Source organism: Salvia splendens, chromosome 4, assembly GCF_004379255.2.
Source record: "Salvia splendens isolate huo1 chromosome 4, SspV2, whole genome shotgun sequence".
Taxonomy (NCBI): domain Eukaryota; kingdom Viridiplantae; phylum Streptophyta; class Magnoliopsida; order Lamiales; family Lamiaceae; genus Salvia; species Salvia splendens.
Window position 1 is genome coordinate 10,379,724 of NC_056035.1, and position 13,923 is coordinate 10,393,646.

Consider the following 13,923-nt stretch of genomic DNA (forward strand, 5'->3'; position numbering starts at 1 on the left):
AGCCACTCGATTGAGGATCCACCCGAGACAGTTGTCACTGTCGCCGAGCAGGCCCCTCCAGAGTCTCCTCAACCGCGCCCATCTGACTCTCCTTCACCAATATCCGAGGTATGTCCGGAACCAGTCTCTGAGGAAAGTTCTACAGTTAATACTAACAATGCAGAAACCGAGGATAATACTGTAGACAGTGATACCGGGAGGTATGTTCTCCCTCCACGAAGTACTCGAGGAATTCCTCCGAAGAGATACTCTCCGGAGAGGATTGGAAAGAAAAGCAGATATGGAGTGGCAAACTTTGTTCAAGGCAATCTGACGAAAATGGCCCGAGCATTTGAGGCTGCATTATATGAAGAACAGGAGATCCCGCAGACTGCTGAAGAAGCAATGAAGTACAAACACTGGAGAGAAGCTATGCTTACCGAGATGAAAGCCTTGATGAGGAATGATACTTGGGTGAAAGAAAAATTGCCAGAAGGAGTGAAGGCTGTGGGATGTAGATGGGTGTTCACTATCAAAAGAAGGCCAGACGGGTCAATCGAACGATATAAGGCCCGACTAGTAGCAAAGGGATATACTCAAACGTATGGAGTCGATTATTCCGAGACTTTCTCCCCAGTAGCAAAAATCAACACCGTACGAGTATTATTCTCGATTGCAGCAAACAGAGACTGGCCTCTCCATCAGTTCGATGTCACGAACGCATTTCTACACGGTGAACTACCAAAGCCCGTGTTTATGGTTCCTCCCCCAGGGTTCACTAACGAATTTATGACTGGAGAAGTGTGCAAGCTGAAAAGAACGTTATATGGGCTGAAACAGTCCCCAAGAGCCTGGTTCGGCAGGTTCACCGAAGTAATGAAGAAATATGGGTACCAGCAGAGTAACTCAGATCATACATTATTTCTCAAAAAAAGGGGAGGAAAGATCACGTGTCTCATCATCTATGTCGACGACATGATTATCACAGGAGACGATGAAGAGGAAATAGGTGAATTGAAAAAGAACTTGTTCACAGAGTTCGAGATGAAAGACCTAGGCCTCCTCAAATACTTCTTGGGCATTGAAGTCTTGAGATCAAACCGGGGAATCTTCATAAACCAAAAGAAGTATGTGCTTGACTTGCTTGCAGAAGTGGGAATGATAGATTGCAGACCTGCCGACACTCCAATAATACAGAATCATGGATTACAAATACGTGAAGGAGGAAAGCTCACCGACAGGGGGAGATATCAGAGATTGGTAGGAAAACTCATCTACCTTTCACATACTCGACCAGATATAGCATATGCAGTAGGTGTCGTCAGCCAGTTTATGCACTCACCGCAGGAAGATCATTGGGAAGCTGCCATAAGGATCGTTCGATACTTGAAAGGAACGGCAGACCATGGGGTGCTGTTTGAAAAACATGGTCACTTGGAAGTACATGGGTTCACTGATGCAGATTGGGCAGGAAACCCGAATGATAGAAAGTCAACCGCCGGGTACTTCACTTTTGTAGGAGGAAACCTTGTCACTTGGAGAAGCAAGAAACAGAAGGTGGTTGCGTTATCAAGTGCAGAAGCAGAGTTCCGAGGCATAAAGAGTGGCCTCACCGAGATATTATGGTTAAAAAGACTCATGGCTGAACTTGGTCTTCATTCATCACAACCTTGTAAGTTGTTCTGTGATAATAAAGCTGCGATTAGCATCTCAGAAAACCCGGTTCAACATGATAGGACTAAACATGTGGAGGTGGATCGACATTTTATAAAGGATAACATTGAAGCCAAAATTGTCGAGTTACCGTTTGTTAAGTCCGAAGATCAATTGGCTGACATATTGACTAAGGCAGTGAATTCGAAGTCGTTCCGAGAAGCACTTGACAAGTTGAGTGTTGGAAATCCCATCACTTAACTTGAGGGGGAGTGTTGGAAAGCTAAATTGAAGTGTTCCAAAGAGGATGTGGAGTCCCAACATGTTGGAAGTGTATAACATTTATTATGGAGGGTTCCAATAAGTATAGTTCCTAGAACATTTATATCTAGAGTCCTATATAATGTATCCTCCATGTACTCTCAAACAATTAAGTAAATAAAACTTCTTTCTTCCTATCTTTCTTCAAAATCCCCCCGCACCACGAGCGGCGGAGATGGCACCAGATCCACACCCACCGAATCGGACACCCCGACCCGCCTCAGCGCCTCCACCTCCTGGCCCATCCTGGCCCCGACGCAGAGGGCTCTGGAGGAGTTGGAGAGGAGGCCGCGCCGCTTCAGATCGTCGAAGATTGCGGCGAAGACCTGGATCTTGCGGTCCCAGTCGCGGGTGGTCCATATCTTGCGGAGCTTCGGGTTGAGGGTTTTGTTGAGCTGGCGCTGGATGTAGGACTCGTAGGAGGTGTATCCGGGTCGGATCCTCAGGTCCGGGGTGGAGAAGGGAGGCGGTGATGCGGTGGTGGTGAGCAGTAGGAAGAGGCAAGGGATGGAGAGGCTGAAAAAGGTGACCAATATCATCAGATATTTGGATTTCATTTTCTTCAATTTTGCTTTTGCATGCCTTGTTTATACTTGCATGTGACATATAATGCGAATGTGTGGAGAGTCTTTAGTGCATGCTCTACATGTGTGACTGCTTAATTAGGCGCTTATATCAATGTTTTTTAGCTTCATCTAGTATAAACACGCTTTCTATAAAGTATAAACTACTCCTACTATATGTATCAATTGATTTTAATATTCTTAATTAATCAATATATATTTGATCTTTGATTGTGTTCAATTTAATTACATTAATTGTTTCTACTCTTAACAAATTATTTCTCTTCAATTCAATAATGTTTTTTCTTCATTCAACGATCTCACTTATTTATTTAATTAGCTTTATTGCTTGATTAATTAGCTTTGGCTTTGTGGTTATGTAGACTCATATATAGATGTATGTTAAAAGCAATGGAAAGTATATTATTATAGACCTTAAATAAGTGTTATACTATTAATTAATTGATGGTAGGGGAACCTGATTAGAAACATTATAATTTGTGGTCGTTATGAATGGATGTGCATATAAGTTTAGTAGTATATTACAACAAATAAATTTAACTATCATAAAATATGCCTCTCATTTTCAAGTTTTGTATCAGCAACTAAAATATACTCCGTTATGTAAGTACTTTAAATTATCTTGACCACCTACAAATAAGTTAATCGGGCATGTTTTTATTTTTGCAAAAGATTCAAAATCTAGTTAAACTGAAATCACTTATATTTATTTCAATTTTAAGGCAAAATAAGTCAATAACTCATGTGCAGCTGTACTCAGCAATCAACCATTAATTATTACGGAGTAGTATATTATTAATTACATTGAAAATAAAAATATTAATAATCTATTTACTTTTATAAATTAATTAAATTAAATTTTGATTTAACTAATTAATTGAATTGGTGATCTCGCCGCCTCTCTTATTTAATTTAATCTTATAGAGCTCAATTGTCTTCACATACAGTCTTGGAAATTTGATTTTAATTAACGATTTAATAAAAAAGAAATATAGTGAGCCATCTTCCCATTTTTGATAACCAAAACATTTAGTTTTAAAAATTGATCCTTTGTTGTGGTACATGGAAAATTTGATGGGCTACGTTAGTATATGGGCCATTTTGATAATACTACCTAGTATACTTTTGTAACTATAAAAACTAGTTCATTTGAAATAGGAATGGCAGTCAAGTTGGCCCATGTATCTCCATAAACAAATACTACTACTACTCTAAAAAGTACTCCATTTGTTACTCTCTCATTTCTACTAAATTAAATTCCCAACACCACATTATTGGAAAATTAAATGCCTTGTGCACCATGTTTTTGCAATGTTAAATGTCACGTGAAACAAGATTGATTGCTATAATAATAGGACTTTTTAACTGGATATGCATAGTTTATAACATTCTTTAAGATTGATTGCTATAATATAATAAGAGCCCAAAAGCATTCTTTACTTATTGAGTTCATAGTCCAATACTTCATTTGTCTGAGAGGTTCAATATTACCCCATTTCATATACAACTGCTTTTGTGATAAATGGATTAAAAAAATTAACTCTAAAAAAAAAAGTGGTGCTACTACTAAGGAAAAGTAAATGTGTTTAAGACAACATAAAACGATGAAAACTAGCAAGTATTTTGACTACTTTCCTTAGCCGTGTCAAATCTAGTTGTTTGCCATTGTATAGAACAGTCGCAAAAGAAATTGTAAATGGTATTTGGGGTTACCTAATTGACTCGAATCTATTGATGCAAGTATGATAAATGAACATCAAATTACAATCTAAAACACCCAATATTTCACTATTTTTTTGGCATGGGGTAAGTTAAGGTTAGTGATCTTGATTGTGGCAATTGCACTAAATCCAAATGAACGTAAGTAAATGTGCAGCCATTTGAGAGAAAGGAGGAAATTAGTAGTAAAATATTAAAATAGTGCACATTATTGAGTTGGATTTAAGGGAGTGGCCGACCTTAGGAGTCAAATTCCCATCATTGATATATGAGGCACACAAATTACAGTTTCTCATCTGTTTAAAAACTTAAATAAAGATAGTAGGAGGAGTACTCCCTAAACATAAAAGATGTACAAATAAATTCAATTGTTATAACAAAAACCATTTAATCGGTAGAAATTACAGAACATTATTTATATAACTGCAATTATTTTAACTGTTTGCGTGGCTCGCCTTATAAACGTGTTCAATTTGCCGGCGATTTCAAAACCTGCGGGATTCTATTAGCCATTTCGTCAAACATGATTTGGGCAACAGATATTTCTTAAAGAAAACTCTCCCTCCTTTTCTTCAGCTCCATACTTCTCTATCATAAACTCCAACAACACAATCTCATATCCCCCAACTTCCATTTGTGTATATATACAGACAGAGTTACAAACTATTCCTCCTTTTCCTCTTCCTTTTATCCAATTCTTTGCCATTTGTTGATGCCAGCAACTCAAATTTGACGATGTCGAGTTTTCTTCATTCAACCGCACAGAATTTGTTATTGTCTCCGTTTTTAGGCCGGACGAGGGATCTAACCCCTGTTTCCGGTAGTGCCCATTTCAGCAATTTTAAGTTTCAGAAACCCTCACCTAGGGGCCGCAATTTCGGGACCGTCCGTTGCGGTTTGGGCCAGGTTCCATTCCCTGACCCCGAAAATGCTGAGTTCTTAATCAAGGATTTGTTTGGTAGAGTTGAAGGGCTTCTATACACAGTTGCTGATGCTGCTGTGAGTTCTTCCGACGCAGTTAGTACAACCAAGCAGAATAGTGATTGGCTTTCAGGGATTACGAATGCCATGGAAGTTGTTTTGAAGGTTGGCTATAAATATTATCCTTGTGAATCCAAGCCAACAAGTTTTCTTTTGTGTTTTTTGAAAGGTTTGGACATGAGTTCTGGGATAGTTGAGGTTGAGGAGAAGTTTGTTGGAATCATGAAGATTGGGACTGTTGAGTTATTGTGAATCACATAGATAAAAAAAAAACCTTTTGATGGATTATGAAATGAATTATGCTGAGTTGTGGAATTCTTGATTTTCTTGCCTATGTTTATCTTGTTTTATGCAATTGTTTGCACCTTTTTTTCTGCAAAAACTTTTTATTATTCAAGTGTTTGCACTTTTTCCACTCTGTGAAGTGTGTTATTTATAAATAAGGTTTAAATGGCAGACAAGCTTATTTCCTTCTTCGCCATCATGTGTTGAGACATACTGTATTTCTTGTTTCAAACATAATATTTGTGGTACAATTGTGTAACAAAAAGTTTTAAATGTTTCAGCATGATTATATTTATTTCTATAATGAAACGTTGTTACTCTTTTCAGGTTCTTAAAGATGGGCTTTCCACTCTGCATGTTCCCTATGCTTATGGTTTTGCTATCATTTTACTGACGATACTCGTTAAGGCTGCTACTTTTCCTTTGACAAAGAAACAGGTTATTTTTTGTCCTCTCATGGTTTTAGTACAAGTTCTCCTAAAATATTCTTCTTGTTTTATTATTTATTTTTTCCAAGAATAGATACTTGTTCAACTTAGATATGCATAAAGTTGGACTGTTCTGTTTAGCTTATTGAAATAGGTGTATTCAAATGTGATGTGTAGGTGGAATCAGCCATGTCCATGCAGTCTTTGGCACCTCAAATAAAAGCTATTCAGGAACGATATGCTGGTGATCAGGTTACTCTTTTGTCCCTTTAGGATTGTTGATTTTCTATTCATATAAATGGGCTCAGATTTCTTCTGATTTTTGGATGATCATATAACTTTCCTTCTCACTTTCTTTGACATCAACTGTCTGGGATTGTTTGGAAAACAATTGCTCCCTCCGTCCCACTCTAAGAGGAGCATTTCTAATTCGGCATGGAATTTTATGTAGTGTTGTTTTGTGAGTAAAGTGGAGAAAATAAAGTAAGAGAGGGGGAAAAAGTAGAGAGAGTGATGTTTCTATATGTAGAAATGTGTCATTTAGTGTTAGACATCCCAAAAAGGAAAATGTGTCGGTTAGAGTGGGACGGAGGTGGTAGTTATTTGGCAGCATGAGGCCCTCTTGGAAATCAAGGGGGATGCAGGATAATCAGGATATGAACCCTTTTCACATTCGCTCTGTGTTTCTTATATGTAACTGTCTTTGCAGGAGAGGATTCAACTCGAAACTGCTCGGTTGTACAAACTAGCTGGTATAAACCCATTGGCAGGTAATAAACCGATTGTGAAGCCCCTTCTGTTAATTGATCATTAAAATAACACAAAAGTAAAATGGAGAACATTCATATCAATTGTTGTAGAGGATTTGCTCTTATCATATATATGCCCACCAGTGGAGCAAAATATATATTTGCTTAGCATTAATCTTGAATTCATATGCTTTCTGTTGTTCCTTATACACAATCGAAGTCGTGATTTTTTCCTCTGTTTCTATTTGTTCCAGGATGTCTTCCTACACTTGCCACTATTCCTATATGGATTGGGCTTTACAGAGCTCTTTCTAATGTAGCCGATGAGGTAAACTCCCCCACCATCTTGTGCTTCACCCTTTAGTTTCTTTTCCCCCTTTTAAGGAATAAGTATGACTTCTACGTACAATGCTGAAGCCTTATTTTAATTGGACTTCCAACTTTATTATCAAGGGATTATTAACGGAAGGCTTCTTCTGGATACCCTCACTATCTGGTCCGACAACTGTTGCTGCTAGGCAAACTGGTAGTGGTACCACTTGGCTTTTCCCCTTCATTGTAAGACTATCATTGTCCTCCTTACTTGATCAAATGTGCATTATTTTGGTATCTGAAGTTCTGCACCTGTTATTGTATTAGGTTAATATGGTTAATACCATTTGCATGAAAATTTAATCGATAATAATATCAACATGTCCAATTAGAGCATTAAATTTGAATGTGTAGGCACAGAGAGAGTGTTTTACTGGCGTATAAGCTATTGAGAAGTGTTTGGCAAAATAAGCTCTCAAACAGCTTCTTACTTATGAAAATAAGCTCGAGCAACTTACAAACTCCATAATAAATAATTTCCTCAACCCTATATTATTTTTTAAGATGTTATAAGCAACAGTTACTTCACAAAACTAATCATACTATGAGTTTTTTATTTATTTCCAATATATACCTTTCTAATCTCATCTAACTAAGATATTCACTCTCTGATTTACAATTTTTTATCTAGCTTATAAGCTCAATTATCTGAACACTTTGACAATTCTAGGCTATTGAGGCATTACATCTTGTGAGTTGTCGAAAATAAGATTAGGCTAACATCCTCATATTCTTACTGTGAAGCGGTTGACTATAGAGACATATAGGAAGAAAATAATAAATTTTAGTATTATTGACTCTAGAGAGTTTCCCATATAAATAGGCAGAAGAAAGCTGTGTTACTACAAGGTTAAATTTATTCCTAAAAGAACAATAGATATAGAAGAAAAACCTAGATGCAAAAGATATTCTACAACACTTGTATTCTTTATGTTAAGTTTTTGTGCTATGGATATAATATTATGCAAGCCAATCCTATTAAAAAAATCTTTTCTGATCTTATGCTAAGTATGTGCCGATGTCATATTTAATTTGTCTATGAACATGATTTAGTACCCTTCTGGTTCTTATTTTTTTTTCTCTAACTCAGGATGGTCATCCTCCCCTTGGGTGGTCAGATACTTTGGCATATCTTGTCTTGCCTGTTCTTCTGGTTGTCTCTCAATATATCTCTGTACAGATCATGCAACCCCCACAGGTTTGCCATTGCCTGCCATATATATATGATGAGCTTTTGACCTTTTGTTAAACTGGAAGTAAAAGGTTGCGGTATATCTTTAGTTATGTGTTTGCATATCCTTAACTGTGTGTTCTCTTTGATGGGAAAATGGTGGAGAACATATGTTTTAGATTTTTTCTCTCTTTTCACTTGTCTGTAGCATAATATAGTTTTCCCGGGCATGATAGAAAATATTTCCTAGCAGCCCCTTTTGCATCCTTCACACACCAGATGGGGTGTTGCTGTGATAATATTTCCCCCCTTTTTCCTATGCTTTCCATCTTAGAGAACATGAGATAAAAGACGTGGGTACCACTAAAACAAGATGTGAGGACTACTAAAATGTGATAAAAATATTCACCCTGAGTTTTCTTTGCACTATAGTTCATCTTCTTGCTTACTTGAAACTCCACTTCTGATCCTAAAGTTATTCTTGTGATGGAGAAGGAGGGACATTCTCGGATAGAAATTTGTGCTAAATTTTACTTCAACTAGCAGTCAACTAAGCCCCATTTCTCTTATTTGATAGTACAAAAGTAATCATTTCAATTTTCTGATAACTATATAGTCAGTTAAAATTCTAACTGAGCTTTAATTTGACCATTGCCAGAGTAATGATCCGAATGTCAAGAGTTCTCAAGCCATAACAAAGTTGCTACCATTGATGATTGGATATTTTGCCCTCTCAGTTCCTTCTGGTTTAAGCCTTTACTGGTAAGCTGTTCAATATTGTGCTACTTGTCCTATTGAATAATTTCCTCTATTCTTTTCCCACCCATTGTAGTTTCCTCTCATCATTTATGGTTGTTTGCTGGTATCTGATGCAGGCTTACAAACAACATCCTGAGTACGGGGCAGCAGGTATGGCTGCGTAAATTGGGTGGCGCAAAAAGTCCTAAGCCAATTATTGATGACAGTATAGAGAAAAAGCCAATTCATACACTAAATTCCATCTCTGTGGCACCACCAGCCAAAAAGGTCGTTGAGAAAGAAGAGAAACGAAGTCCAGAAGGGCTTCGTCCGGGTGAAAGGTTAAGCAGATGTTTTTTTTTAATGTCGGCTTTTTTGCTTTATTTGAATCACATTTTTGTTTATTCTATTCAAAATTTCCAGGTTTAAACAATTAAAGGAGCAAGAAGCTCGGAAAAAAAGGCAAAGAGAGGAAGAGATCAGGAAGGCTGAAGAAGCAGCAGCTAACGGACTTCAGAATACAAATGGCAAAGTAAATAAAGAAATCACTTCACTTGAGGAGGAGGCTAGTTCTTCTAACATAGATGGCATTTCTGTGAATGGTAATAATGTCAAGTCAGAATCGAAGGATGATGAGAAGTCATCTGCTGTTAGGGAAGAAAATCCTGGTATTTTAGATGATCGCAAGAATGAAAGAAGTAATCTGCATATGGACAAAAACATTGAGAAGGTACTTAATTTCTGTTTTTATTTGAACATCTTGCTTTTACTTTCAGGTTGACTTTGCACCACTGCATGTTTATATTTGCATGTAGCGCTTTCATCAGGTCTATTTTAATCGATTATTTATCTGAATAAGAATGAGAACGTGCAATACTATGGCTTTTTGGTAAAGGCTTTTAGCTAAACTTCAAGAATATTTAGTCATTTCCCCTGTTCATGATCGAAAAGTATATCTTATTGGTATACTCTTTTGCTATGATTTGGTAAAGGCCTTGGTGCGCTATCTACACGTTCATGTTTAGCAGTGTCCTTCACACTGTGATTTTCTGTTTCATGTTTCGGCTATCCAGGATTAAGTTCCTTGCTACGCTGCATTTGGAAACACAGAGATATGTTCGAGAAGAAAATAGGTAGCTTGACGGCAACAATTCAGCTTGTGCAGATAGAGGTGAGAATGCATGAGCTTTGGCTATCAACATTGAAATGATGTAAATCATATTAGAGGTGAGAATGATATACAGCCGAGAGAGAGAGAGAGAGAGCTAGTTACTTTTGTAGCATCCATGCAATAGAAGTTGGGTCAATTATGCCCCCATTTCAGTGAGCTGGGAAGTTCTTTCATTAAATGTTTTTTGCAACCCATCTTTGACACAGCTCATATATAGCAGCATTTCTGTATTCTTCTATTGAAAATTTTAACTAGTTCACATGCTGCAGATTTTTTTTGTTATTTTATGGTTACTGTCTTCATTTCTTGAAAATATTGGAATAAATTATATTTAATATTTTGAAATTTATTGTGCCCATCGGCGAACATTTCATTTTAACAAAGGGCTAATAATGCATGCATGAATAATGAATTGTTTGTCAAACTTATTTTTTTAGGTTAAGTTTAATTTGGTTCACGTACAATTGTGGAAAGACTATACTTGGAGCTCTTGCCGTTTTAACAAAAAAATTCTAAACATACATAATTACAATTACAAATTCGAATGTTGATTTTCTTTTTTGGAAATGTCATGAAACAGACATAATTACAGTTACATTTTATTGTTTAAAATATTAGATAGCAAAAAAAAGGCGTCGCTTAAGCTAGCTTTTGTTATTGACATATTTATGTTAAAAGACACGTTCAAATTGTAGTAGTAATTCATTTATATAAATCGTAATTCATGAAATAAAGTATAAGAGATAATCATTGTAGAATTTTGGCATGTAGTATTTTGAATATGAAATTGAAAAGTGGGGATAAATAAACATCATGGCCTACTCGGTAAATATTTAATGGCAACTCTTTTTCCAATCTTTTTGCACATGAGATGTATGCATATTGTGATAAGGATTCCAATTGGTTTAGTGGATATTGTCTCATGATTGAGCTTTCAAGTCATAACCCTCTAGATTATGTTTCTTGGCCGCGTGCGTTACATCAATTTGGTATAATCTAATTTTTCTTTATAAGAATCAATACGTCGTTTACATTTTTGGTAAGCATCGCTAATATTTAGTCAATATCAACATTTCCATGTTGTAATACTATAATTCGAGTATGCCCGCGGGGGTAGCAGTTGGTTCCGAAGGATACTAGAGTTGCAAAAATACTATAATTCGAATACTTGTTATGAAGATGGTCGAATTTAGTCTGATTTGTTCTTTATACGCTTCTTACAATTAAAGGAAATATTAATAAATCTATCTTTCATGGTTGTCATATTTATTCAGCCTCGTTCCCCACTTTTGAGTTTAGGATTCCCTGATTTTGAGGCTTCTCCATTCTCGCTTTCGATTTAGATTTAGATTTTCTGGTAGCGTTGGATGTAATTGATACTCTATATAAAACTCTATCCACAATTAGAAGTCTCAATTCAATTTTACTATAAATAATAAGTAGGCTTCATATTCCATTCACATTTTATTATAAAAAAATATACATAAAAATGAGTCTCATATTCCGAACTCAACCTAGACTCCTAATCGCGGATAGAGGAAATACTATTTACCTACAATACAATTAATCCCCGACTACTAAATTATTGTCATTTGTTGTTGAGCACACATGTAAAAGGCGGATTTTGTCCCTTTGGTGTGTTTATCCCAAAATATATGCGTAATCGATGTGCAAATTTGGATAATCAACGTTTATTTTTAGTTGTTACGCCAGTATTATGATATTTGTAAGATATTTTATTCTAAAAAATGAAATAATATTTCTAATTGGTAGGTTATTAGCAGACATTCTCAGATAAAAAAATTGATCAGTTGCCCTAAGCAAAATTATGCATGATATTTTCTTGTGGACTGAGTTTGGGCTCGAGAAATGAAAAATGGAGAACTCATTATGTTGACTCTATAATCGGTTAAAATAAATGGATAGGGCTACCGAGACAATAATTTGGAGGGCAAAATGGGAAGAATTAGGAAGGGAAAACAAAGCAAGTCACGTGCAAATTAACGTGTACAAGGGCCCAGCACACCCTGCCACGTCATCATGTCGGCTGCATTTGCGGACATCTGACTGTTAACGAAAATCAAACTTACATGGTTTCACCATTCATTATTCTAGTAGGGATTATCTCCCAATAATAATAATAATAATAATAATAATTATTATTATTATTATTATTATTATTATTATTATTATTATTATTATTATTGCGATGTACATGTACGGTTATATAGTACTATTGCACTTCTTTTAATTAACTTAATGCTGAAATTAAGCTAGTATCCCATGTGCGGTTACCCTGATTATAGTTTAATTAAATTATGAATGGAAATTGAACATCCATAATCAATCCTTTAATATAGTACTCCTTCCGTTCCATAGTAATAAAGACATTTCATTTTGAGCACTCGTTTTAAAAAAATAATAGTTAAAGTAGAGAAATAGTAAATAAAGTAAAATAGATAATAAGGTAGATAATACATTTTCTGCACTATTTTCTATTTTACTTTACTCTTTCGCTACTTTAATCATTTATTATCATTTTTTCAAAACGAGTGCTCAAAATGAAATGTCTTGGAACGGAGGGAGTACTAATTTCTGACGTTCACATATAACCTTTTTGTGACTTAATTTCAGGTTCCCGATATAAAAACAACACATTATTGTGTTTGTGTACTTCTTTTCGATCGTAATCACTAATAACTAAACCTCTAATAAGTTCATTTGTGTTTCTGTCGACTTTACAAAATGCTAGTAGTACATAGTACTAGTATGTTATTGCCCAAAAAATACACATTACTATGTTATTCTACCATTCTTCCAATGTAGAAATATAAACCTAAGGCCTATATATTGACGATTAATATATGATCAACTATATTGTAACCAGACAGTTAAAGCTAATTAACATAGGATTAAGAACAAAACAATTAACCATGATGTGGCTATACAATTCGTGCACTTGAGGTAATGATGAAAATTTTCCTTGTCAAATGTGTTAAAATTTTTAATATCTTGTCCCACATCGGTTTGGTGATAATGCTAGCTCATCTATAAAAGTATGGATAATCCCCCTTATAAGGCTTTTTAAGGGGTGAGTGACTCATTTCTAATATGGTCTCAGAGCCGGCTCAAGTCGATGATGTATTATATCTATTTATCTCTTCTCTTGCCTACCCACGTGATGAAAGTCTGATGTGTCACATATGAGGGGGCGTGTTAAAATTCTTAATATCTTATCCCACATCGGCCTGGTGATGATCCTAACTTATTTATAAAAGTATGGATAACTTTTCCTTAAAAGTGGTGAGTGGCTCATTTCTAATAAAATGAAGTACTAAAATTTGTCCTATTTAGGGAAAAATTGTCCTTTGATTTGATCCCCCTTCATGTATCTTTATGAGAGAGAAGGCATTGAAATCATTGAAAGTATAGCATTGTTGTAAAGAGGAATTGAGCGAATCAAAATATTAGTAGTATGTTAATAATGAAAAAACATTTTCTTCTCTGTAGTGGCTCAGATTTGTCGGTCACATAGTAGCCATATATTTATGTGTTGAATTTGTCTACATGTCGATGTGTACGAAATTCACATTGTGTTATGACTTGTGGGCATCTATGGCGTCGGAACTCACATGATTTAATTCTTTCCTATCGACAAATCAATTATTATAAAATAACATGAATTCCGAATTATTAAACTCATTCTAACTAAGTATATTATTTGTATATAAAAATTCTCCTGACAATAACTTTGATTGGCGGTCCAATCATT

General features: G+C 35.6%; 2 protein-coding genes across 2 annotated transcripts; one reads left to right on the forward strand and one right to left on the reverse strand.

The window, feature by feature from the left end:
* Positions 1-2,087: 2,087 nt before the first annotated feature.
* LOC121800631 lies at positions 2,088-2,510 on the reverse strand. Its single transcript, XM_042200159.1, has one exon. The coding sequence runs from the start codon at positions 2,508-2,510 to the stop codon at positions 2,088-2,090; it is 423 nt and encodes a 140-aa protein (XP_042056093.1).
* A 2,193-nt stretch (positions 2,511-4,703) lies between these two features.
* On the forward strand, positions 4,704-10,433 carry LOC121798499 (inner membrane protein PPF-1, chloroplastic-like). Its single transcript, XM_042197536.1, has 11 exons — positions 4,704-5,342; positions 5,850-5,960; positions 6,128-6,202; positions 6,660-6,720; positions 6,954-7,027; positions 7,153-7,257; positions 8,162-8,269; positions 8,901-9,004; positions 9,118-9,321; positions 9,404-9,710; positions 10,054-10,433. The coding sequence occupies exons 1-11, from the start codon at positions 4,992-4,994 to the stop codon at positions 10,057-10,059; spliced, it is 1,506 nt and encodes a 501-aa protein (XP_042053470.1). The 5' UTR covers positions 4,704-4,991; the 3' UTR covers positions 10,060-10,433.
* The last annotated feature ends 3,490 nt before the right edge of the window (positions 10,434-13,923 follow it).